At 39.6% G+C, this 23,199-nt stretch overlaps 3 protein-coding genes and 1 long non-coding RNA gene across 4 annotated transcripts in view; 3 read left to right on the top strand and 1 right to left on the bottom strand.

Annotated features, from left to right (window-relative positions):
• pdk3a (pyruvate dehydrogenase kinase, isozyme 3a) overlaps positions 1–4,947 on the top strand; it is a 10,241-nt gene extending 5,294 nt beyond the window's left edge. Inside the window, exons 5-11 of the mRNA XM_083529413.1 lie at positions 793–882; positions 966–1,043; positions 1,200–1,276; positions 2,081–2,179; positions 2,341–2,448; positions 2,574–2,687; positions 3,054–4,947. Of these exons, the coding sequence (XP_083385539.1) occupies positions 793–882; positions 966–1,043; positions 1,200–1,276; positions 2,081–2,179; positions 2,341–2,448; positions 2,574–2,687; positions 3,054–3,197 (710 nt within the window). The 3' untranslated portion in view covers positions 3,198–4,947. The remainder of the gene's footprint in view (positions 1–792; positions 883–965; positions 1,044–1,199; positions 1,277–2,080; positions 2,180–2,340; positions 2,449–2,573; positions 2,688–3,053) is intronic.
• Positions 4,948–6,052: 1,105 nt separating this feature from the next.
• pcyt1ba (phosphate cytidylyltransferase 1B, choline a) lies at positions 6,053–13,571 on the bottom strand. Its single transcript, XM_083529418.1, has 8 exons — positions 13,236–13,571; positions 10,138–10,237; positions 8,773–8,889; positions 8,520–8,671; positions 7,576–7,654; positions 7,321–7,463; positions 7,041–7,229; positions 6,053–6,751 (listed from the first exon to the last, which is right to left on the bottom strand). The coding sequence occupies exons 1-8, from the start codon at positions 13,272–13,274 to the stop codon at positions 6,539–6,541; spliced, it is 1,032 nt and encodes a 343-aa protein (XP_083385544.1). The 5' UTR covers positions 13,275–13,571; the 3' UTR covers positions 6,053–6,538.
• LOC310719573 lies at positions 7,131–7,723 on the top strand. Its single transcript, XR_014531510.1, has 3 exons — positions 7,131–7,264; positions 7,369–7,447; positions 7,599–7,723. It is a non-coding gene; the product is annotated as an uncharacterized lncRNA (long non-coding RNA).
• Positions 13,572–14,079: 508 nt separating the features above from the next.
• pola1 (polymerase (DNA directed), alpha 1) overlaps positions 14,080–23,199 on the top strand; it is a 43,094-nt gene continuing 33,974 nt past the window's right edge. Inside the window, exons 1-24 of the mRNA XM_083529367.1 lie at positions 14,080–14,223; positions 15,904–16,028; positions 17,145–17,241; positions 17,373–17,453; positions 17,550–17,662; positions 17,746–17,808; positions 17,933–18,034; positions 18,125–18,275; positions 19,106–19,265; positions 19,427–19,602; positions 19,738–19,850; positions 20,110–20,223; positions 20,303–20,377; positions 20,459–20,597; positions 20,684–20,838; positions 20,934–21,018; positions 21,161–21,222; positions 21,427–21,516; positions 21,600–21,716; positions 21,798–21,973; positions 22,048–22,177; positions 22,274–22,393; positions 22,494–22,590; positions 22,747–22,871. Coding sequence (XP_083385493.1) covers positions 14,175–14,223; positions 15,904–16,028; positions 17,145–17,241; positions 17,373–17,453; positions 17,550–17,662; positions 17,746–17,808; positions 17,933–18,034; positions 18,125–18,275; positions 19,106–19,265; positions 19,427–19,602; positions 19,738–19,850; positions 20,110–20,223; positions 20,303–20,377; positions 20,459–20,597; positions 20,684–20,838; positions 20,934–21,018; positions 21,161–21,222; positions 21,427–21,516; positions 21,600–21,716; positions 21,798–21,973; positions 22,048–22,177; positions 22,274–22,393; positions 22,494–22,590; positions 22,747–22,871 — 2,715 coding nt within the window. The 5' untranslated portion in view covers positions 14,080–14,174. The remainder of the gene's footprint in view (positions 14,224–15,903; positions 16,029–17,144; positions 17,242–17,372; positions 17,454–17,549; positions 17,663–17,745; positions 17,809–17,932; positions 18,035–18,124; positions 18,276–19,105; positions 19,266–19,426; positions 19,603–19,737; positions 19,851–20,109; positions 20,224–20,302; positions 20,378–20,458; positions 20,598–20,683; positions 20,839–20,933; positions 21,019–21,160; positions 21,223–21,426; positions 21,517–21,599; positions 21,717–21,797; positions 21,974–22,047; positions 22,178–22,273; positions 22,394–22,493; positions 22,591–22,746; positions 22,872–23,199) is intronic.

Here is a 23,199-nt window from a genome sequence, read left to right on the forward strand (position 1 = left end):
CAGAGCTCTGGTGTCCTTCGGCTCGGGCTCAGACTTTTCCCTCAAAACATGATTCAGCTTTGATTTATATATTCGGGTGAAATTAGTTGGTAAATTGCAAGTTAATCACACTTTCTCAGCAATTCTGGATCAATCTCAATGAGAGTAACCTGGTTAAATAAAGGGTTAAATAAAAATTTAGGGGTGGAGCTACATATGAGTTCAACATGTGATAGTCATAAAATAGTCTTAAACCAATCAGGTGTGATATGCAAATTTATTAGAAAACATTCTCAGTAATTCTGGATAATTTAGGGGCGGGTCTAAGCATGAGCTTGTTTTGTGATGTAATTGTATAAAGTGTAAATACATTATTGAATATGTCGCTGAATGAATCTATTTGCATTGACTCCGCCCTTATTTTTGCATTTATTGCACATAAAACAAAGTTTATATACTAACTTAAACTATTAATAGAATATTGATGGCAACCAGCTAAACTAGCTAGGGCTAGCGATGAACAGGTTTGTGTTTTGTTATGGTAGTTATGTTACTCTGAGCAGAGGATAAATGTGGGTGGGTGGAGAAAGGGGAGGAGTTATGCTGATGAGAAGCGTTTAGCTCAATAGCATATTTATAGATCCTGAAATGAGAACGGTGGTGTTCTAATTTGAATAATGATTATTAGTGTGCAGTCGTTGTCTGTATGGAGATAATGATGCGATGTCTTTGTTGTTGGATTTTTTATTAAATGAATAAATAAAATAAATATGGTGTATATTAAAAAAGAAAAGTCTCTGCTGTTGGTTTCAGCGCTTCTGTTCGGTAACGACACGAACCCGGCGCATCCCAAACACATCGGCAGCATCGACCCGGCGTGTAACGTCGCCGACGTGGTGAACGGTGAGTCGTTTCTCTTTCTCTCCGTCACGTGAGTTACTCGAAGCTCAGTTTGACGGCGGTGTGTTACATGTCCTGCATTTCAGATGCATACGAGATGGCCAAGATGCTGTGTGAGCAGTACTACCCCACTGCCCCGGCGCTCAACATCAAAGAGTTTAACAGTACACGCTTCATAAATCAGCACTTCTCCTGATACTGTACAGTGTGTGTGTGTGTGTGTGTGTGTGTGTGTGTGTGTGTGCGTGTGTGTGTAGAATGTATTTATTTAACGCATTTCTTTTTTTAAATTCTTTCTTTTTTTTTACCCTTTTTTTAAGCTAAAGCTCCTGAAAAGCCCATCCAGGCCGTGTACGTGCCGTCTCATCTGTTCCACATGCTGTTCGAGCTCTTCAAGGTAAAATCCAAAGACGGTGGTTTTTACGAGCCGAATCAAATCCCGTAAACGCCCTTATCATCAGCCCTTATCACTCTTCAACCTTTGTACTGTGAAATAATATTCGCTGTGGATGATTTTTACAGCAGGTTGCGAGAAATCCAGAAAAATCGTTTCATTAAAGACCAAAAAGATTCTGATGATACCGAAGTTTTTATTTCATTTTACTCGATTTATAATGTGCTTGTGATTTTGTTACTAAGATCTTCACCAATAAATAAATAGATAAAAATCAGAAAGCGCATTATTGCTAAGTATATTTGCACCTACAAGGAATTTTTTGATTAATATTTTTTATAATAAAATATTTTTCAATCTTTTATTTTGACGAAACACGAGTAAAAAAAAAAAATCGGTCGCACATTTTTATTAAAATAAAAAAAATTCAAAGGTATTATTGCACATAAAAATAGTGTTATTGCGCGTTTTTATTTTTATTGCTCTTCGGGACGAGCTTTTAACTGTTCAAAATAAAAAGACTTTTAAAGAAACTTTTCATAAATAATATACAATTAGATAAATAATTTAATAGTTTTTCGCCTCTGCCCAAGATTTTCTTCGTCAAACTTATTAAAAAGAAAAAAAAATTTAAAGGAAAAAAAAACATTAAATCATGGCTCAATATCAGAGTGGGTGTGGCCTAATATTATAATGAGTATGCTTAATGGACATGTCAATGCACAGGGCCAGGATTAATTCTTTCTATTTTGTGTGTGTGTGTGTGTGTGTGTGTGTGTGTGTGTGTGTGTGTGTGTGTGTGTGTAGAACGCGATGCGAGCCACAGTGGAACATCATGGAGAAAATAAAGAGCTTCCTCTTGTTAAGGCCAAAGTGACACTGGGGAAGGAGGATCTCTCTGTAAAGGTCAGTGTTACACTCGTCACGCATCACACGTGAAGACTCACTGGTTAGTTTGTTGATCCCAAAAGATCCAAAATTCCGAGTTCTCTTTTCCCGTGGTACGTAGAGTCCAGAAGTAACATAATGTAACGGGTGTGAGCGTGATCTGTGTGTGTGATGTGTAGATCAGTGACCGAGGTGGAGGCGTCCCTCTTAGGAAGATCGACAGACTCTTTAATTACACTTACTCCACCGCCCCGACCCCCAGCTTAAACTCCAAACGAGTTCCACTGGTAAGAACAGAGCTGCATCTCATATCTACATCACAGTGCCATTAAAACACCACTTCTTCATATAAATGTGCTGAAGTCTCGTTATCTCCTGTAACTCCTCCCCCTGTGTCCCTGTCCGCGTCCAGGCCGGATTCGGTCACGGGTTGCCGATCTCCAGACTCTACGCTCGCTATTTTCAGGGAGATCTGCAGCTCTACTCGATGGAAGGCGTTGGTACGGACGCGGTCATCTACCTGAAGGTGAGCGTCACGCAAAAAACCCTGTTTTTTTTACTATCAGCTGCTTTTTTGTTTATTTATTAATTAATTAATTTATTTATTCAGTTTATTTGATTTCTTAACTAATTTACAAGCTTTTATTATTATTATTATTATTATTATTATTATTATTATTATTATTATTATTATCAATAATAATAATAATAATAATTACAAAAACTGGGAATTTCAGTGCGAGTTGTTTAAATCTGTTTAACTGGAGTTTTTTGGAGGGGATGATTTTATTATATTTGTTTCTCTCTCTCTCTCTCTCTCTCTCTCTCTCTCTCTCTCTCTCTCTCTCTCTCTCTCTCTCTCTCTCTCTTTCTCACTCTCTCGCTCTTTCAGGCTCTCTCCAGCGAATCATTTGAGCGGCTGCCGGTGTTTAACAAGTCGGCATGGAGGCACTATCAGGGCGGCCCGGGGGCAGACGACTGGAGCAACCCGAGCAAAGAGCCACGGGACGCGTCCAAATACAAAGCGAAGAGATAAATCCACCTTAGTGCATCAGTGCATCCATCTCTCTCTCTCCTTCCCTCTCGACGCTGAGTGATCTCTGTGTGTGTGTGTGTGTGTGTGTGTGTGTGTGTGTGTGTGTGTGTGTGTGTGTGTGTGTGTGTGCACACCCCTCAACACATCCCTCTGCTTTTTATCCCTTTTCTGTAATTTCATGTTGATGACACAGCGCCCCTAGTGGTCAGAGAGAGAACAGAGACAGCAGAGGCCTTGACTTCGTGTCTGCAGTGCCACTGATAATAATAATAATAATAATAATAATAATAATAATCACCCCTCTCCAGCTTACCTTAACAACAGACAGGGAAAGTAGGGACGTGTTTCACGCCACACAAAGATATTAACCGTGTGCGTCTCCGTATCCGACGCTGATCAAATATTCACCCAGGTTTCGTTGAGCAATTCCGTAACGCCCGAATGAACAACAGGGAGAAGAGGGAAGATATTTTACTAAAGTCCAGGAGTAGATTCTGTCTAGATTCTCTCCAGTTATGTACACACACACACACACACACACACACACACACACACACACTTGTATGCACATAGTTCCTAGTTCTAGTTAATGTAGGGTTATTAACTTAAAAAAATTATTAATTAGGTCGCAATTTGAAGGGACGTGCAAATAGAGCTTTGACTGCCATTAAAAAAAGGATTCAGGGTATTAAAGACGGAGCTTCCTGTAAGTCATTATTTATAAAATAGTGTTTACACATATTTATGTTTCCCCTGTTTATCGCCACTGAAGTGTAAAACGGTAAATTATATAGATAAAATCATTCCAAACACCACTACCACCGTGCCGGCACGAACACTGCAATACTGTACACAGCAAAGATTTCTGTTTATCAAATTGGCACCAAAAAAAAAAAAAAAAGATTTAAAACTTTTATTTTTATTTAAATTATTCAGATTGTGTAAACCTGCTCATTTTTCTGCCCCGTGAGCGTAACAGTTCAGCTGCTAGTCACCGTTATGTAAATTATAATTGCAGTAAATTTATTGCGAACAAGAATTTATTGGAATTTTTTTCCAGTTTTTTTTTTTCCCCCCAGTTTTTTCCCAGTATGTGACCTGATGAAAGGTTTCATGAAGTTCTTGAACATCCGTTGATCAAAAGCGCGTCGTCGTTCCTCTGTTCGGCGGAAGCCAGCGTGTGTGTGGCAAATCATCTTTAGTATATTTGTGTATTTATTCCAAGGCGCTGGTAAAATCCTCGATGCTGATTGTTCCTGAGCGCATGGCTATGACGTAGCATCGGCAAAACTGTCGGTTTAAATCGCCGTTGTGACGCTTTACCGTTTCTATCGCTGTAAAAAAATCAGTAGACGTCGAGCGCCGTGTTTTTTTCCGTTGTCGTTTCTTTAAGTTTAAAGCGGCTGTAACATCGGTGAAAATTTCGTGGATATTACATGTAACTGTAAACAGATAAAAAGTTCTTTAATATGATAAATGTTGTACTCGCTGGCGCCCCGCTGTGGTGAACGAGGAATAAAACATTTATACAAACATTCCTACTGGTTTTTTCAGAGCGCTGTTTTTTTTTTTTCCCCAGCATGCTTTAGGTTTTGCGTGTTTTCCAGAACGTTGCAGTTTTTGTATTAGTCACGTGACAGCAGATTCGCTCAATGTTACGTTTTTTTGTGGTTTATTGTGGTTTTATTGTTTATTCCATCATCCAGTGTGACCACTTCAGACTATAATAAAACCTTCAAGTCTCCATCGACTCGTCTCCCGCTTGCTGGTTTTTATCCACACGCATCCTTCCATACATTTATCCATTTATACATCAATCCTTCCATCCATCTATCCATCCAAGCTTACATACTTACAAACATACATCTATCTATCCATTCATTCACCATCTATACATCCATCCATCCACACACACACACACACACACACACACACACACACACACATATATATATATACACACACACACATCCACCCTTCTATTAATCCATACATTTATTAATTCGTACATCTATCCACCTATCCCTTCTTTCATCCATCCATCCAGCCGTCTATTCACACGTTCATTCAGATGTCTCCACTTTCTCTGCTCATTTATTCTTCATTTACATTTTTAGTCAGTAGAAGAAACAGGTATAAAATAACCAGATGTTTATCTGTACACAGTGCAAGAACACGTCTCGCTCGCACGTTAGCATTCGCGCTCACGCCATCAACACCAGCCAGTTACTTTTTTATGTTTTAAACAATTAACTATTTAAAGTTTTGACTTTTCCTGATTTTGGACACGGATCTGATCGAATGTGGATGCAGGAGGAGGATGTGAAGGTAATAATAACTTTAGAAGGACAGATGTTGATTATGCAGTCAATAGTATTATTATTATTATTATTATTATTATAAATATATTTTAATAAAATGGCTTTTCTAAATCGAGCACTTGTTTAGCTCCTGAAACGATCCTGAAATAAAAGCTAATTTTATTAACGAATAAATAAACCTTATGGCTCCATCTTGAAGGATCGAGAAACTCAGCAGAAGCACCGAGATCTCCACCACTTCCTTCTGCACTTTAGTGTTCTTCATACTGGAGAAGATTAAAACACGGTTATTTGTGGAAACTAATTGCAGGTTAGAACTAATGCTGTGAGGGGAAACTGAAGAAACGTCACACCACGTGGAATCAGAACCAACCAGTGTTGGATTTTCTTTCGTTTCTTTAAACCCATTTGTGTAGAATGGAGAAATTCTGGACTGGAGAAACGGTGGACCACGAAGACATCAGACAATGAACACTGATATCTCAGCTGATCCACTGCATGTGGTGTTAAGAAGAACCTCAGGAACATTCTGTGTTTTTCTTTAGTCCAAACTGTTCCTTTAATGATATGGAGGACATTAACAGACATCGTCTCACAAAAATGAAGAGCTTCAAGTGTCTCTGTCCTGAAATGTGTGATTAAAAAGCTCAGAGATGTACAGTACTTCACAAGGACGGTCTTTACAGTCGAACCTGAGCAAGAAAAGGCAGATCGCTCACACACTCCTCGCCTTTCTCTCTCTCTCTCTCTCTCTCTCTCTCTCTCTCTCTCTCTCTCTCTCTCTCTCTCTCCTCTGCTGAAGAGAATAAATCAATGGCTTTAATATGAACTGGGTTTAAAATCAGAGGAGCGAGAGGAGAATGTGACCGATCTCGTATTGCATATGCTGTATATTTACACACTTTTTCTCCCCGTGAGGAGACACGTGAGGTTCGTCTCTGCTGGAGTGTGCAGATAAATAGGAAAGGTGTGTGTTTCAGGTGAGTGAGTCCTCGCTCCTCGCTCATCGCGCCTCTCTCCTCATTTCTCGTCCTCGTCTCCCTCGCTCATGCTGCTGATAGAGGCCGAGGCTCCTTTAGGAGATGGAGGAGGCGAGGTTCTTGGCATGGCCCAGCGGGACGGAGGAGAGGGAGAACGGGATGGAGAGAATTCCCTGGGAGGACTGCTGCTGGGAGAACCACGTGGAGAGAGGGCCTGGATCATCCGACCACTGCGCTCCTGAAACATCTGCTTCTGGGAAGAAGAGAAAGAGAACAGATTCACTAAAGAGAGAATGTTCATCACCACCTCCTGTGATATTGGCTTAAAAAAAATGAATGAGTTAATGATGAAGAACAGAATGATTTTTTTATATAAAATCTTCTGTTGTAAAAGATTTCGCTGAAATGAAACCAGCAGCAGACAGAACGTCACCTCGCAGGTTTTTTTAGGCCCTGAAAGAGTCGACTCATACAGGTGAGTCAAATGAATATGACTCACTGAGAAAATCGGCATGTAAGAGAGGAGGAACTCAGGTGCTCACCCACGTGCCGTCAGGACCGAACAGTTCCAGGAAGTTGCCGATGAACTCGCGCGATTTCTCCTCCCATTTCTGTATAAGGTCGTGGCTCTTCTCCTCCACACGATACACAAAGTGTTTGGACTTTTCCTCCACTGTCCGAACCTTTTCCTTCATCCGGTCCACCTGGTTCTGCAGACGGTACTTCTTCTCCTGGAGATTAGCACACAGGGATGCATTCAATTCAGGTGTCATTAATGAAGTGTGTGTGTGTGTGTGTGTGTGTGTGTGTGTGTGTGTTTACATTGATGTAGCTGACGTTCAGCTCCTTGGCCGTGTATCCTCTCTCCAGGTTGCGTCTGGCGTAAACGTCATAATCTCTGACGATGCGAGTGATCAGGTCGGACGTGGAAATTCCCTCAGTCCTTTGAGTGGGTACAAACATCCCTGAGACACTCACATGTGTTAGACCAGGCTACACACACCCATACACACACCCATACACACACACACACACACACACACACACACACTTTGAAGAAGAAGATGTTTTCCTCACCTGCCTCTTTTATATGTTTGTAGACATCCTCAGATCCAGCCGAGGAATACGGGATATCATCATGAGCCACAAAGTCAATCTGGGAGAGATTTTTTACAAAGTTTATTCTTTTTAAATCAATTATCAAAAAGTAAAAGAATTATGTTTCTTCCCGTGGGATCACCACCTGCAGGAGGGACCGTAAGGGACGGTGCTGTGAGGATTGGGCAGCAGTCAAAGGCGGGGGTCTGCTTAGACTGCTGCCCCCGCGACCCGAATTACGGATAAGCGGGAGAAAATGAATGAATGAATGAATGAATGAAGAATTATGGTTCACTATGTAAAAGTTCATGTATTGAAATCCACTGCATCTCACTGGGGGTTTATATTTTTCAGCTTCTATTGAGTTTTTTCCGACCTGGATATTGGTTTCGACTCATTTCCTTCAATGGTAAACTCGCGTTAGGTCCCGTTTCTGCGTAGCGTCTCGAGTACGGTGTGTGATTCTATTCACGCTATTATCATTTCTATAAAAAAATGTTTTTTGATGATTTGATTAGATTTTTGGGACAAATTTTATTTCAAAAATTATTTACAATTCTGACAAATTTTTCTTCTTTCAAAAATTATTATTAATAGATTTTTAAACAAATTCTATTATCACAATTTTGTTTATTATTTTGTAATAATTTTATACTCTTTGATTTCCTGCTAAAATTATAATATTTTTATTTGGCATTAAAAACAAAATTTCACTCAGTTTTCTAATCATTCTACTTCTCATTATTATTATTATTATTATTATTATTATTATTATTATTATTATTATTATTATTATTATTATAAAGGAGATGAAGCTCCTCAGCGCTTTAAGAACAATTCACCTTCTGGGCCACAGAGGGCGCTAAACATTACGAACTGCTCCTTTAAAGCGTGAAGGTGAAGTAAAGAGCCTCATCGCTGACCTTGTGCTTCTCCAGAAACTCCGGGGTGAGGGTCCAGGGAGCGTCTCGCACCACCTCGTCCACGTAGCGGCAGTGGCGTAACGCTTCGTAACGCTCCTCCTCCGTCATCACCGTGAAGCCCTTGTACTTGTGAGTGAGTTCATCGCTGCACACTGCACGTTAAAAACACAAACACACACAAATAAGCTTAAAGCAAAAAAAAGAGACAAAGACAAAAAGCTGCTGATGTTTAATATAAAAGCGAGGTATGGACCTCCGACTATCAGGTAGGTGTTGGGAAAGAGATTCTTGGCTTGCATCAGGGCTCGTGCGTGACCCGAGTGGAAAAGATCAAAAATCCCGTCGGCGTAGACGCGAACCGGCCTGTCCACTGCGGGAGGAAAATCCAAAGGATAAGGATTAGTACAAAAACTGTACATGTACAATAGATGTTTTAATACACTATTTTAAAATCTGCTAAATATATCTTCTAGATTTACGATATCCGTCAACATGGGATTAATAAACAATTTAAACACAAACGTGACGTGGTATTAAGGGGTTAAGGTTTTGGTCTTCTGATCAGAAGGTTGTGAGGTTTTAAATCCCAGTCGTATGTTCTGTATGTTAGCATGACGTTAGCACGTTTATCGTCACCGCCGTTACCGTATTCATAGCTGTCCTGTGAGTTTGCTGTTCTCTTACTGGTGGATTGTTTTCTCAAAACCGTTTATAATCAAATCATTATCTGAAAAAAAAACTGATTCGGACTCTGACTTTAAAGGAGCTGTGTGTGATCTCCAGAGCCCCCTGCTGCCTGTAATGTGAACTGCAGTTATCACTAAACTCTTCCCCTCATCAAACAACTTATCTGCCATATGAAACTGACTTTTTCAGCTCCTACTTGTACTTTAGCTGTTTTCTTGGTTTCACTTGAAAAGTTCAATCAAAGAACTAAATCTAGAACTTCCTTCGTTCCCTCTAGACGAATTTAAAGTGTTCATCCAGACTCTTCCACAGACGCTTTTATTTGAGAATTAACATTTTAGGAAGTTTGCACAACTGAGTTATTTAAAGAACCTCCTAAAGTAACCTTATTATTAATAGTAGAGCTTCCATCAAAAGCCCAACTACTCTTTAGCAACCTGAACCCGTCAAAGGAACTTCAAAGGAACATTGAGTCCTCCTCCACCAGGCACATTAAAGGTATTGTTTTTTGTCCCTCTGAAGGAAGTTCTTGGTGGGTTGGTTCTTGAAGACTCATTATTTAAAAGTTCTTGCATCATTTTAAAGAACCTTTTCTATTTTTCATGTGTACATTAACAATAAGAACCAGCTAAAAATAAATTCCTTTAAAGGCTTGTCTCCTGTTTTAATTACATCCACCCCGATTCTCCTGCTTTTTTCAGATTGAAGTGGTTAAACGTCCCGAGGCGTCTCTGGGGTGGAAAAAGTTTTCTGTGTAAATGGAAAAAATGTGCCAACGTTCCCCCTCGGGCCCCTGAGTGAGCAAAGCTCTCGTCTGAAAGTCCTCTGCTCCTGATCTGCAGTAACCTCAGGAGCTGAATCATCTGACTGAATGGGAGTAGGAGGAGAGGAGGAGGAGTGGAGAGACAGATGAGGGGTAAAGCAGACTGACCGGGAGTGCCGAGTCGAGCCTGTTCAACGTTTAGCTTCTCGTGGGGCGCTCGACACTCACAGCTCGTCTCCTGGGCAAAGATGGCAGGTTCCGTCAAAATCTGGAGAACAAACACAATAACGAGTGAAAGGAGAGTGTGCAAGAATGGAAAAAAATATTCAAGAAAGAAAGAAAGAGTGAGAATGAAGGCATGAGAGGAAAAGTTAAGAGAGGAAGGTAGAGGGAAGAGAGAATGCAAGAAGAAATAAAAAGAAAGAGACAAAAATTAAACAAGAAACAAAAACAAAAGAAAAAAATACAGAGAAATAAAAAAAGGGGTAAAGAAATAAAATTAAAAGAGAAAGAAAATGAGCAAGAAAGTAAAGTATTATTATAGAAAGTGTAAAAATAATGTGAGAAATAAAGAAGTGAAAAGAAGAAACATTTTATTATTGGTGAATTATGGAAGAATTATTTTTGCACTATATTTAAGTTGTATAATTGGATATTATTGGTGTATTATAGGTGTATTTTTGGAGTATTAATAGAATAGTTTTGGAGTATTATAGGATTATTATTGATGTATTATTAATGTATCATTAGAGTATTAATGGAGTTTTATTGGAGTACTATGAAATTGTAATGGGAGTATTAATGGTGTATTATTGGTGTATTAATGGAGTATTAATGGAGTATTATTGGTGTATTATTGGTGTATTATTGGTGTATTATTGGAGTATTAATGGAGTATTATTGGTGTATTATTGGTGTATTATTGGTGTATTATTGGTGTATTATTGGAGTATTAATGGAGTATTAATGGAGTATTATTGGTGTATTATTGGTGTATTATTGGAGTATTAATGGAGTATTATTGGTGTATTATTGGTGTATTATTGGTGTATTATTGGTGTATTATTGGTGTATTATTGGAGTATTAATGGAGTATTATTGGAGTATTATTGGTGTATTATTGGAGTATTAATGGAGTATTATTGGTGTATTATTGGTGTATTATTGGTGTATTATTGGAGTATTAATGGAGTATTATTGGAGTATTATTGGTGTATTATTGGTGTATTATTGGTGTATTATTGGTGTATTATTGGAGTATTAATGGAGTATTATTGGTGTATTATTGGTGTATTATTGGAGTATTAATGGAGTATTATTGGAGTATTATTGGTGTATTATTGGTGTATTATTGGAGTATTAATGGAGTATTATTGGTGTATTATTGGTGTATTATTGGAGTATTAATGGAGTATTATTGGTGTATTATTGGTGTATTATTGGTGTATTATTGGAGTATTAATGGAGTATTATTGGTGTATTATTGGTGTATTATTGGAGTATTATTGGTGTATTATTGGTGTATTATTGGAGTATTATTGGAGTATTATTGGTGTATTATTGGAGTATTATTGGTGTATTATTGGTGTATTATTGGAGTATTATTGGTGTATTATTGGTGTATTATTGGTGGATTACTGCTGTATTATTTGAGTATTATTGGTGTATTATTGGAGTATTAATGGAGTATTATTAGTGTATTATTGGAGTATTATTGGAGTATTAATGGAGTATTATTGGTGTATTATTGGAGTATTATTGGAGTATTAATGGAGTATTATTGGTGTATTATTGGTGTATTATTGGTGTATTATTGGAGTATTATTGGTGTATTATTGGTGTATTATTGGTGTATTATTGGAGTATTATTGGAGTATTAATGGAGTATTATTGGTGTATTATTGGAGTATTATTGGAGTATTAATGGAGTATTATTGGAGTATTAATGGAGTATTATTGGTGTATTATTGGAGTATTATTGGTGTATTATTGGTGTATTATTGGAGTATTATTGGAGTATTAATGGAGTATTATTGGTGTATTATTGGAGTATTATTGGAGTATTATTGGTGTATTATTGGTGTATTATTGGAGTATTATTGGTGTATTATTGGAGTATTATTGGTGTATTATTGGAGTATTATTGGAGTATTATTGGAGTATTATTGGTGTATTATTGGAGTATTATTGGAGTATTATTGGTGTATTATTGGAGTATTATTGGAGTATTATTGGTGTATTATTGGTGTATTATTGGAGTATTATTGGTGTATTATTGGTGGATTACTGCTGTATTATTTGAGTATTATTGGAATTACTAACACAACTGCACTGCAGTCACCAAGATTTTTACACAGTTACAGTTTCGTGTTTCACTGTATGCATGCAGACATTTTTTTTATTCACACACTGTGCTTTTTCAGTTTGTCAGCTGTAACACGACTCTTACAGATCAATAAATTCCATCAAGCTACAGCCAGAAAAATCTATCCATCCATCCACTGATTACAGACATAAAGATAAGAGGAAACACACACACACACACACACACAAACACACACACACACAAACACACAAACACACATGAAATGCCAATGCTACAAAGTACCAACAAATCAGTTTTATCAACAAGAGTCGATTCATTATGTTTATTTGTTGTTGTTTGTATTTTGTTGTTGTTTATTGTTTGTATATGTTAATCAGTGATTTTTCCACTGAACCATTTGACAAACTAAATCCCATTTTGCTCGAAGAGACACACAAAAGTATGTTACTGTTTTGTACTACATTTTGTGCTACAACTTTACACCCATGACACCACAGTGACCATCTGTTTATTCAGGAACTGTCTGGGGAGCGTCGTCTCCAGAGCCTCCACCGTAAACACACGGAAACGGAAAATTATCACATATAGTTCAGACTTCTTCATGGTTGCAAAAAGTAAATAAAATAATGCATCATTTTGCTGAAAGTGACAAGCAGAAGCCAGAACAAGGGGAGAAGGTCAGACTAAGGGTTTAATAAAAGTGTTGAACATCTGGCACATGTGGTGATTAAAGGGCTGTCAGTGGATGTTTGTGACAGTATTAGGCTGGAGATGAACTAATTTTACACACACACACACACACACACACACACACACACACACACACACACACACACACACAAACACAAAGCATTATTCAGATCTGCACTCTCGCCCATGGCAATAAAATAGCAACGGCCAGTGATATCACACACACAGACAAATCACGCTTGTGTCTCACCGTCCGAGGATGAGGGCAGGTGTGTTCCAGCTCCTCCATCTTCACTCGAGGCTCCAGAGACAAAGGCCCACAGTTCCACCTGTCTCTGACTCAGCATCAGTATGGAGCTGTTTGCATCTTCTTCCCCTCTCTCTCTCTCTACGGTTGAAGATGCTCTCCCAAATCCTGAAACCTCAAGCTCCACTCCCTCATACACCCTCCTCCTGATCCTCCTCCACTCCTCCTCAGCAAGTGCACAGCTTTACCCCTTCAAACAACACACAAAGCCTGGACACATAGCATCAAGACAACAAGGAGACAGACTGGGGGACCAGGACTAGAAGAAAGCACAGGAACAACCAATCATTACGCGCTGATTTGCATACAAGGACGTGATTGGGCGAGCCGGATGTAGCACCATCACTAACCAGTGGTGAGAAGCTGCATCACTTGAGCTCAGAAATAGACGCAGAAACCAGGAAGTAAAGTGTTCCTGGGATTTCAGAAAACCAGTGTAGAAAAATCAGGAAAATAAAAGCGTTTAAATATAAGCTACAAATAATAATAATTATAATTAATAGTAGTAAAAATTGTTAATACTTCTTATAAAATTAATCTGAGCAGGTGAGGGTCTATCTATCTATCTATCTATCTATCTATCTATCTATCTATCTATCTATCTATCTATCTATCTATCTATCTATCTATCTATCTATCTATCTATCTATCTATCTATCTATCTATCTATCTATCTAGTCAGTTTTTAAATCTATCATGCAAACAGTGACACTGTGTGGACAGGCTTGAATCTGCAGCAGCCCTTTTTCTGAATTCTGATTGGCTGTTTCTAGCCTCGTTTTTGTACGACACTTCCGGTGTCTGAGTTTTTCCCCGGGAAAACGATTTGGCGCGGAACCCGTTGTTGTTCCTCCGGTGTCCCTGTGAACATTTCCGAACGCAATGGCGCCGGTTTCTAATCCGGATAAAGATGCAGACGGCGGGGATCTCGGTGAGTTTATACCCGTTTTGCTCTTTTATATATATATATTATTTGTATTTTTTTTAACTTGATTCTGTGAATCCGAATGTGGCGCGTGAGACTGGCGCCAGCTGAGAGCTAACTGTGACAGCTCCCCGCGTGCACCACAGAGTTCAGGTGGAATTAGCAAGCTAACGCTGAATATCGTGTATATTTATTACCTCAGAAAATTTATTACATTTTTATTTGGAACACCAGAAAAAAATGTTAACCCCGGAGTCTCAATCTGCGCATGCGTTTTAGCCACCAACCTGGATTCCGGCTGTTTTCCTTATAAGGAAACAATTTCCGGATTTTTATCGACGTGTTTATTATAGTTGTTTATTCCATTGTGTATAAATATGGAGTTGAGCGTTTTAACTCTATTCTCAGGAGCCTGTTTATCCGATGTACAGTGAAGAATAGACACACACACACACACACACACACACACACACACACACACACACACACAGCTGTCAGTGTAGTCAAAATCTCCACATTGATGGGCTGCCAATAAATTTGTAAACTACAATATTTGCTGTAATCTATCAGTCATTGGATGGAAGATGGTCATGATCAGCGTAGACGAGATTGAAGAATAACAGCACCTTCTGTAAAAACACTACGATCAAAAGTTTTTCGACACCTTTTCATGAACATCTCATTCCACATGGAGTCCTCATATGCTGTTATAATAACCTTCACTTTTCTGGGAAGATGATCCACTAGATTCTGTGGAGTTTCATTCAGCTACAAGTGTGTTAGTGAAGTCAGGTACTGATGAAGGTGAGGAGGCCTGGGTGCAGTCAGCGTTCACTTTCCTTTCAACCTCTATAGCAGAAGATCTTCCACTCAAACTAATGCAAAGCAGATCTTCATGGAGCGGGCTTTGTGCGCAGATGTCGTGCTGGAGCAGTTTTGGGTTTTATACAAATGTGTGTCTCCAGGTATCTGGACATAACCGTATAAAACGGCGTTTTTCTAAAGCCATATTTGGATCGGAATAGTTTGTCATTTGTAATTTATTTCTTCAGCTTTAAATCCGCAGTATACAGGCAAAAAATGTTAAAAATTTGGACGTTTGTGTTTCATAATGCCGTTAGATATCTCAAGAAATCCCGGTGATGCAACTTAATAAAACACAAAGCGATATCAGAGCAGGAATGTGAATAATTAGTGATTTATACGTGAAGCTGTCATTATAACTGCTTCTATGGGACGAACGCTGGGGCTAAATGACCTTCACGGACATTTAAAGTATTAATGATGAATAACGTCACTGATGCTTGTGATATGAAACTAAATACAGCCAGAAGCAGCAGTCGGTGAAACAACCCCTGGACACCTTATACATTTAATCCCGTCTGAATTGGGCTGAAAAAACAGTACAGCATGGACCATTCAGGCGTTTTTATTGTATGTAATGTTTATTGTGAAGATGATAAAATCTTTACCTTCTTCCTGAGCATCAGGATTTGTTCAAGTCTCGTATAACACTCAATCTAAAGATTTAAAGTAGCACATAAATACAAAAGATATCCATAAATAAATAACATCATGATGAGGGCATACAAGTTTTTTTTTATATGGAACTGCAGAAAAGTATTCAGCAGTCAAACATTTTAATGATTGAGGGAGATGATTGTTATTGATGTTTTTGTCTTCCAGATGACGGAGCCACATGTGGTCTCGCTGCATCTCGCTCGAGACGAGAAAAGAAAGAGAAGGCGGGTCGTAAATCTGCCTTGGAGCAGCTCAAAAAAGCCAAGAAGGGAGAAAAGGTGAAATACGAGGTGAGTTGATGGTGATAGTGTTTGTTTAATCGCATGAATCCATTCAGTTAGTAATTAGCATAAGGCAGAATTTTATATTTATCATGATGGAATATTTCGGTGCGATTTTTGCCTTTTTGTGGTGTATCTTTTAATCACCTTTTGATATTTATTATGAGCTCTCGAGGTTGAGCAATACATCGGTTTTGCCAAATAATCTGCACCAATATTTAATTGCAGGAACTATCTGCAAAAATCCATACTGATAGTTTTTCCGGGTTGCAATATACGGTATGAGAGCGGCCTCTAGAGGTGAATCACTGCTGCCATGTGCTGTTTATTTGAAGGTTGTTTTTTCGTTTTGTATGTAACTGTTTTGAATGCATCTTTATTTCCTATTAATATATTCAGATTTATTTTATTTAGAACATTTTCATAATTTAGTACTGAATTTTTTATTTTTATTTATTTTCATTTAATAAGCACATCATATAGTCAGGTGTCCATAAACTTTTGGTCATATAATGTGTATATGTTGGTGTGCTCTGTTTTTTTGCCCCAGCTTTGTAATGTGGGTTAAAATCACCTCGTGTGTGCTGTATGTAATGAATCCCGTTTGATGTTTCTTAAAAATGCAGCGGCTCAGTTTCTTAGTCTTTACAAAAAGAACTTTTATTTGTTTCCTTATCGCTTGAATTAGGATACGTTGTAATGTCTTGTCATGTGCATCTCAATAAACTAGTTGGATGGCCTACTAGTTTAAACGTGTGATTAATCAGTAGAGGTCGATCGATTTATCGATTTTGCTGATAAATCTGCACCGATAGTTAGTTGCTGGAGCATTCAGCTGTCATTAAAAGAGCGCCCTCTAGAGGCGAATTACTGAATCTAAGCGATGTTTGTTTTTACATGCTGCACAGAGAGCGCTATACTATATTTATTATTTATAATTTATAAAATATATACTTACATTTATTAATTTATATACCATTAATTTTATTAAGCACATTCTCATGATTCAGCACTGTTTTATATGGATTGTTTGTTTTTTAATTGGTTGATTAATTGGTTATCCGCAAGTACAATCCAACTTACTATCAGTAAAATCCAGTATCGAAAATTATCTTGTGGCTGCAGGTGAAGGAGATCGAGAGTGTGTACGAGGAGGTGGACGAGGATCAGTACTCACGGATGGTCCGGGAGAGACAGGACGATGACTGGATCATCGATGATGGTGTGTGTGTGTGTGTGTGTGTGTGTGTGTGTGTGTGTGTGTGTGTGTGTGTGTGTGTGTGTTCATATAGAAACAAGATCCTCTGTATAAATCTGAGTGTCCTAAAGACTAATTGACCTCCACTCTCTCAGATGGAACAGGTTATGTAGAAGATGGCAGGGAGATCTTTGATGAAGATCTGGAGAATACAGCTTCGGATAAAAGCTCTAAAAGTAAGTGCTGACTGTGCACATCTGTCCCATGGATTAATTTTTTATTATTTTTTTTGTGGTTCTAACAATTTTGTGTGTTTGTTCTCCACAAAACAGACAAATCCGGTGCCAAAGGCATAGAAGGTAAGAACGCCAAGAGATCATCTGTGACTAAACCCAACAGCATCAAGAGCATGTTCATGAACAGCAATGTGAAAAAACCTGCCGAGGTAAGCGTTCGTGTGATGGAGCACTTTTATTATCCCTCCTGCTGGTGTTCAAACTTTTTATCACGTTAATGTCTGTGTTGTAGAAAAATGTAGACCTGTCCAAAGATGATCTGCTGGGAGACATTTTGGAGGATCTGCACTCCGAGGTGAGATGATCTGAGTTCCTACCAAAGATGTATAAAGTGCTGACAATGGAGACTCCTACCATAAACTCAGAGTTTAAAATCATTTTTTTATTTTTTTTTATAATCAATATTTTTTCTTGTTTAGAAATCGGTTCTTCTCACTCCACCTCCTGTCATCACCCTGAAGAAAAAGAAAGCCCTGGGGTCACCCATGAACCCTTTCTCCGTCCAAACACAAACCTCCAAGGTTCTCGCTGTGTCCTCCTTATCTCCTTTTTCCTTTTATAAAATGATACCTGATAAGTTCACGTTTTTAACATCATCCTTCTCATCACAGGAGTCACCTGTAGTTCCGGCGTCAAAGCCCAAGCATGCTGTGATTCGCCCGCCTCCGTCTGATCTCGCACCTAAACCTGCGTCTAAACCCGAGTCTAAACCTGCCTCATCCATCCACCCCCAGAAACCAAAAGTAGAGGAACATGAGGAAGGTATTCACGTCCGATAATTAATTAATTACTTTTTCACTTTTAGAGCCAATTTGTAGAATTAATTAATGAAAGCTTCAATGCAGATGAAATACAGGTTTTAATGTTCACTGTGATATCAAACTGAAAGATTTTGGATTCTTTAAAGAGATGACTGGATATAAGGGGTGGGGGTGGATATTGGGGATAGATAATCCGGGGGGGGTAGATATTTAAGTGGATATGGGGTGGAGGTGGATTTGGGGAGTGGATATGGGGTGGGAGTGGATATTTGGGAAGCAGATAATCAGGGGATAATCCGTAATACATTTCATTAAGATTGCCCCCCCCCCCCCCTTTTTTTTAAAGCTCCACCCCAAATATAGACTTTAAATTGAATTGCTCTTAGCGAGGGCAGTCATGACCTCTTTTGCAGTTATTAAAAATATATATTGATTATTTGCACTATTAAATATACAAATATTTTCCAGAAATTGCAGGTCTTTTTTTTTTTTAGATGACCAGAGTGTCGGCTCTGAATCAGTTTTAAATCCTGATAAAAAGTAAAATAATTGTTTAGGGTTTTTTTTACTGATGTTTTACGTTGTTGTGTAAAATTGGATTAATATTATAATAAAACCCTGCTGTTATTTATTTAGTTTGAAGTCACTTTAATTATATTTTTGTTTATTCGTTTAAGATTGTATTATTATAATAATTGTGCTCTGAAATTCTTCTATTCTGTATTGAAAGGTTTAATTTTACTAATCAGATGATTTAATTGTGTGCTTATGTTATACATTTCATGAGCGTTTCTCCTGTACGTGTAATTATTGTCATTTCCTTCCTCCCAGCGTGCGACTCGTTAGATTTTGACGAGGTGGACTTTGATGAGCCGATGGAGCTGGAGAACGAACAACAGGAGGAAACGCAGGTTAAAGCCGAGACTAAGACCGAGACGACGCCCGGTGTTAAAATAGAACCAAAAACCGAACCAGCAGATGAGGTGTTGATGTGCGTGTCCTTACACAACTTCATTAGTGTTTCGTTTATTTTGTTCGTATTGCAGATGCACATTTCTCTAAAACGAAATCTTTTTTTCAGTGACTTTCAGTTTCTCTGTTTGTCTTTGTTATAATAACAATAATAATAACCTTTTTTTCCCACTACTTCAGATCAGGCATGGTGGGTGGCTCCTGCTGGGAGAAGATGGAGAAGACGGAGGTTGATGAATCTCCCATGGAGGTGCAGGTGGACTCCAGTCAGCTGCCGATGGTGGAAGGAGCCGATGGAGAAATGGTGTTGCGCTTTTATTGGCTGGATACTTTCGAGGATCAGTTCAACCAACCAGGTGAGTCTCGTTAACAGATCCGACGTCTCGGTTCACCTGCTCGGGGTCGTGCTGTTCAGCGTCACGCTGAGGTGTAGGGGACTGAGTGAGCAGGGAGAAGTTCTACACAAGTGTAAGAGCTGTTGTGGTTGGTAGGTGTGGTGTACCTGTTCGGGAAGGTGTGGATCGAGTCGGCTGAAGCCCACGTCAGCTGCTGCGTAGCCGTGAAAAACATCGAGAGGACCATGCACTTCTTTCCGAGAGAACGCGTGAGTTCTTACACACACACACACACACACACACACACACACACACACACACACACACACACACACTTTTTATGTTTTGTTTAAAGAAATATTCAGCTTTCATGGATATCGAACAATCACAAGCAATTTGGCCTTTGTGTTACCTCACATTTTTGTCTGTCTGTCTGTCTGTCTGTCTGTCTGTCTGTCTGTCTGTCTGTCTGTCTGTCTGTCTGTCTATCTTTTTAAACATATTTTTTTTTATCTATTTCCGTAACAGAAGGTAAACCTGGCGACAGGTGAGGAGACGGACATTCCTGTTGGGATGATGGACGTCTACCAGGAGTTTAACAGCATCTCGGAGAAATACAAAATAATGAAGTTCAAATCCAAGGTCAGCTTACGTTACATCGTCCTACTTGTTTTTTCAGAAGTTCACAACTCGCTTATTCCGTGTTTTTCCGCTCCAATAGAAAGTGGAGAAGAACTACGCGTTCGAGATTCCTGACGTACCGTCGCAGTGCGAGTACCTGGAAGTGCGATACTCCGTGAGTGATGGAGCACGTGCACGTTGTTTTATTTCACGTCTGCTTTTCGTGTCTTGGTTTTATTTGCCTCATGTCCCGTAGGCTGAGATGCCCCAGCTTCCGTCCGATCTCAAAGGCTCCACCTTCTCGCATGTGTTTGGTACAAATACCTCCAGCTTGGAGCACTTCCTCCTCAGCAGGAAGATACGAGGACCCTGCTGGCTTGACATCAAGACCCCTCGTAAGTCCGTCTTTAATCTTTAGAAAACTCTTCAGTATGTGAAGGAAGGAAATAGAAAGGATGCCATGTTGATCTTCTCCGTTCAGAGCTGTGCAGTCAGCCGATGAGTTGGTGTAAAGTGGAGGCCATTGCTCTGAAAAGCGACCTGATCTCCGTGATGAAGGACCTACCTCCGCCTCCTCTTGTCGTCATGTCCATCAGCCTGAAGACGGTTCCCAATCCCAAAACCCACCACAATGAGGTCAGGAGGACCCTTTTTTATAAGAAGGTTGGATTGTACAGTAGTAGTTGTACGTTTTGACTTCCTTGTGGTTGTTTTTTGTTTGTATTGTACAGATCGTGTCTCTGGCTGCTCTGATTCATTACAAGTTTCCTCTGGACAAGGCGCCTCCACGCGTCCCTTATCAGGCCCATTTCTGTGGTAAGTGATCCATTTGATCTGAAGGTTTTGAGTTTGAATCTCAGCATCACATAGCTGGGACCTTCAGGCCCTTAAGCAAGATCATTAACCCACAACAGATCCGGTGTTTTAATTGGAATTAAAATGTGTTTCCATGTTTCAGTGGTGAACAAACCTACAGACTGTATCTACCCCTACGACTTCAAGGACGCAGTTAAAAAGAAGGTGAGCTTCGTGTGATGTCACTCGGAGACATGTGTGTATTCCACGTTTATAAATGAGACCCCTGACTTTATAAAACATGTCATTTAACGGTTAAATGCAGTAAAAAGGATTACATTCGGTACACGTGTGTGTGTGCGCGCGTGTGTGTGTGTGTGTATTTCTATGTATATAAATCTCCTTGTCTTGGTGTGTTTTCCTTCTCAGAATGGGATTGTCGAGATCGCAGCGACAGAACGAACTCTTCTGGGCTTCTTCTTGGCCAAATTACACAAGATCGATCCTGACGTTTTGGTGGTGAGTGAAAATCTTTTGACGTTTAAGTCGGGTTGCATTTCTGGTTTTATTGTAAACGCTGATCATCTGTTTCACTCCATTAGGGTCACGATATCTTGGGTTTTGACCTGGAAGTGCTTCTTCAGAGAATCAATGTATGCAAGGTGCCCTTCTGGTCCAAGATCGGGCGACTGAGGCGGGCCAACATGCCCAAACTCGGGGTAAGAGAACCTGCATTCACTCGAATAAATGAAGCGTTAATGTACCTCCTGAGATGATCCTGACTATTCGGTTCATCTCAGGGCCGAAGCCGGTTTGCGGAGAAGAGCGCCGCCTGTGGCCGGCTCGTGTGCGACGTCGAGATCTCTGCTAAGGAGCTGATTCGGTGTAAGAGTTACCACCTGACTGAGCTGGCGGCACAGATCCTGAAGGCCGAGCGAGCCGTGGTGCCTACTGAGAACATCAGGAACTTCTACAGGTTGGTGAAATGCAGCCTGTGTATTTATTTTTGATTATTGATATAATAATTAATCTGAGTTTGCATTCTTTTAGTGACTCTCCTCACCTGCTGACCCTTTTGGAACTCACCTGGATGGATGCCAAGCTCATTTTGCAGATCATGTGTGAGCTGAATGTGCTTCCTCTGGCGCTTCAGATCACCAACATCGCCGGAAACGTCCTGGTGAGCTTCAAACGCTGACCATTACTGTTACACACACACAGTAATATTGTGTGTGTGTGTGTGTGTGTGTTAAATCCACACTGCTATGTGTTTAAGTCTCGGACGCTGATGGGCGGACGCTCAGAGAGGAACGAGTACCTGCTGCTTCACGCCTTCCACGAGAAGAACTACATCGTTCCAGACAAGCAGTTTATGAAGAAACCTCAGCACGAGCCTGTATGAAGCTTGAAGAGCAATTTTTTTTTAACTGTTCTTTTTGTGGTTTATGTGTTTTTTTTATTTAAATTTTATTTTTGTATACATTTTTGGGCATTAGGGTGAGGATGATGATGTAGATGCAGGCAAGAGCAAGTCTGGAACGGTGAGGAAGAAGGCTGCGTATGCTGGAGGTCTGGTGCTGGAACCTAAAATTGGTAAGTGTGCGTGCGTGGGTGTATGCGTGCGTGGGTGTATGCGTGCGTGGGTGTATGCGTGCGTGGGTGTATGCGTGCGTGGGTGTATGCGTGCGTGGGTGTATGCGTGCGTGTGTTCCTGCGTGTGTGTATTAACCTGTATTTTGTTTCCTTTAGGTTTTTATGATAAGTTCATTCTGCTGCTGGACTTCAACAGTCTGTACCCCTCCATCATTCAGGAGTTTAACATCTGTTTCACTACAGTTCAGCGGGAGGCATCCAGCTCCCGCAAAAAGACTGAGGTGTGTGTGTGTGTGTGTGTGTGTGTGTGTGTGGAGTAAATGTGTACCCTAATTATACAGCAGCATTGTTACATACTGTTACTGAACCCTCTGATTAGAGGTCGAACGATTAATCGGCACCGATAGTTAATTGCTGGAACTACCGGCTGTACAAATCAAAATCGATAATCCGCTGTTCGTTACGAGAGCGACCTCTAGAGGCGAATAAGTGAAATGCGAGACTGCGTGGTGCACAGGAAGCCATATTTTATATGCTATATTATATATTTATTATATAATTATATTTAGTAATTAATGTTCATATTTCATTTAGCACGTTTTTATGATA

Source organism: Silurus aristotelis (genome assembly GCF_946808225.1).
Source record: "Silurus aristotelis genome assembly, chromosome: 25".
Lineage (NCBI taxonomy): Eukaryota > Metazoa > Chordata > Actinopteri > Siluriformes > Siluridae > Silurus > Silurus aristotelis.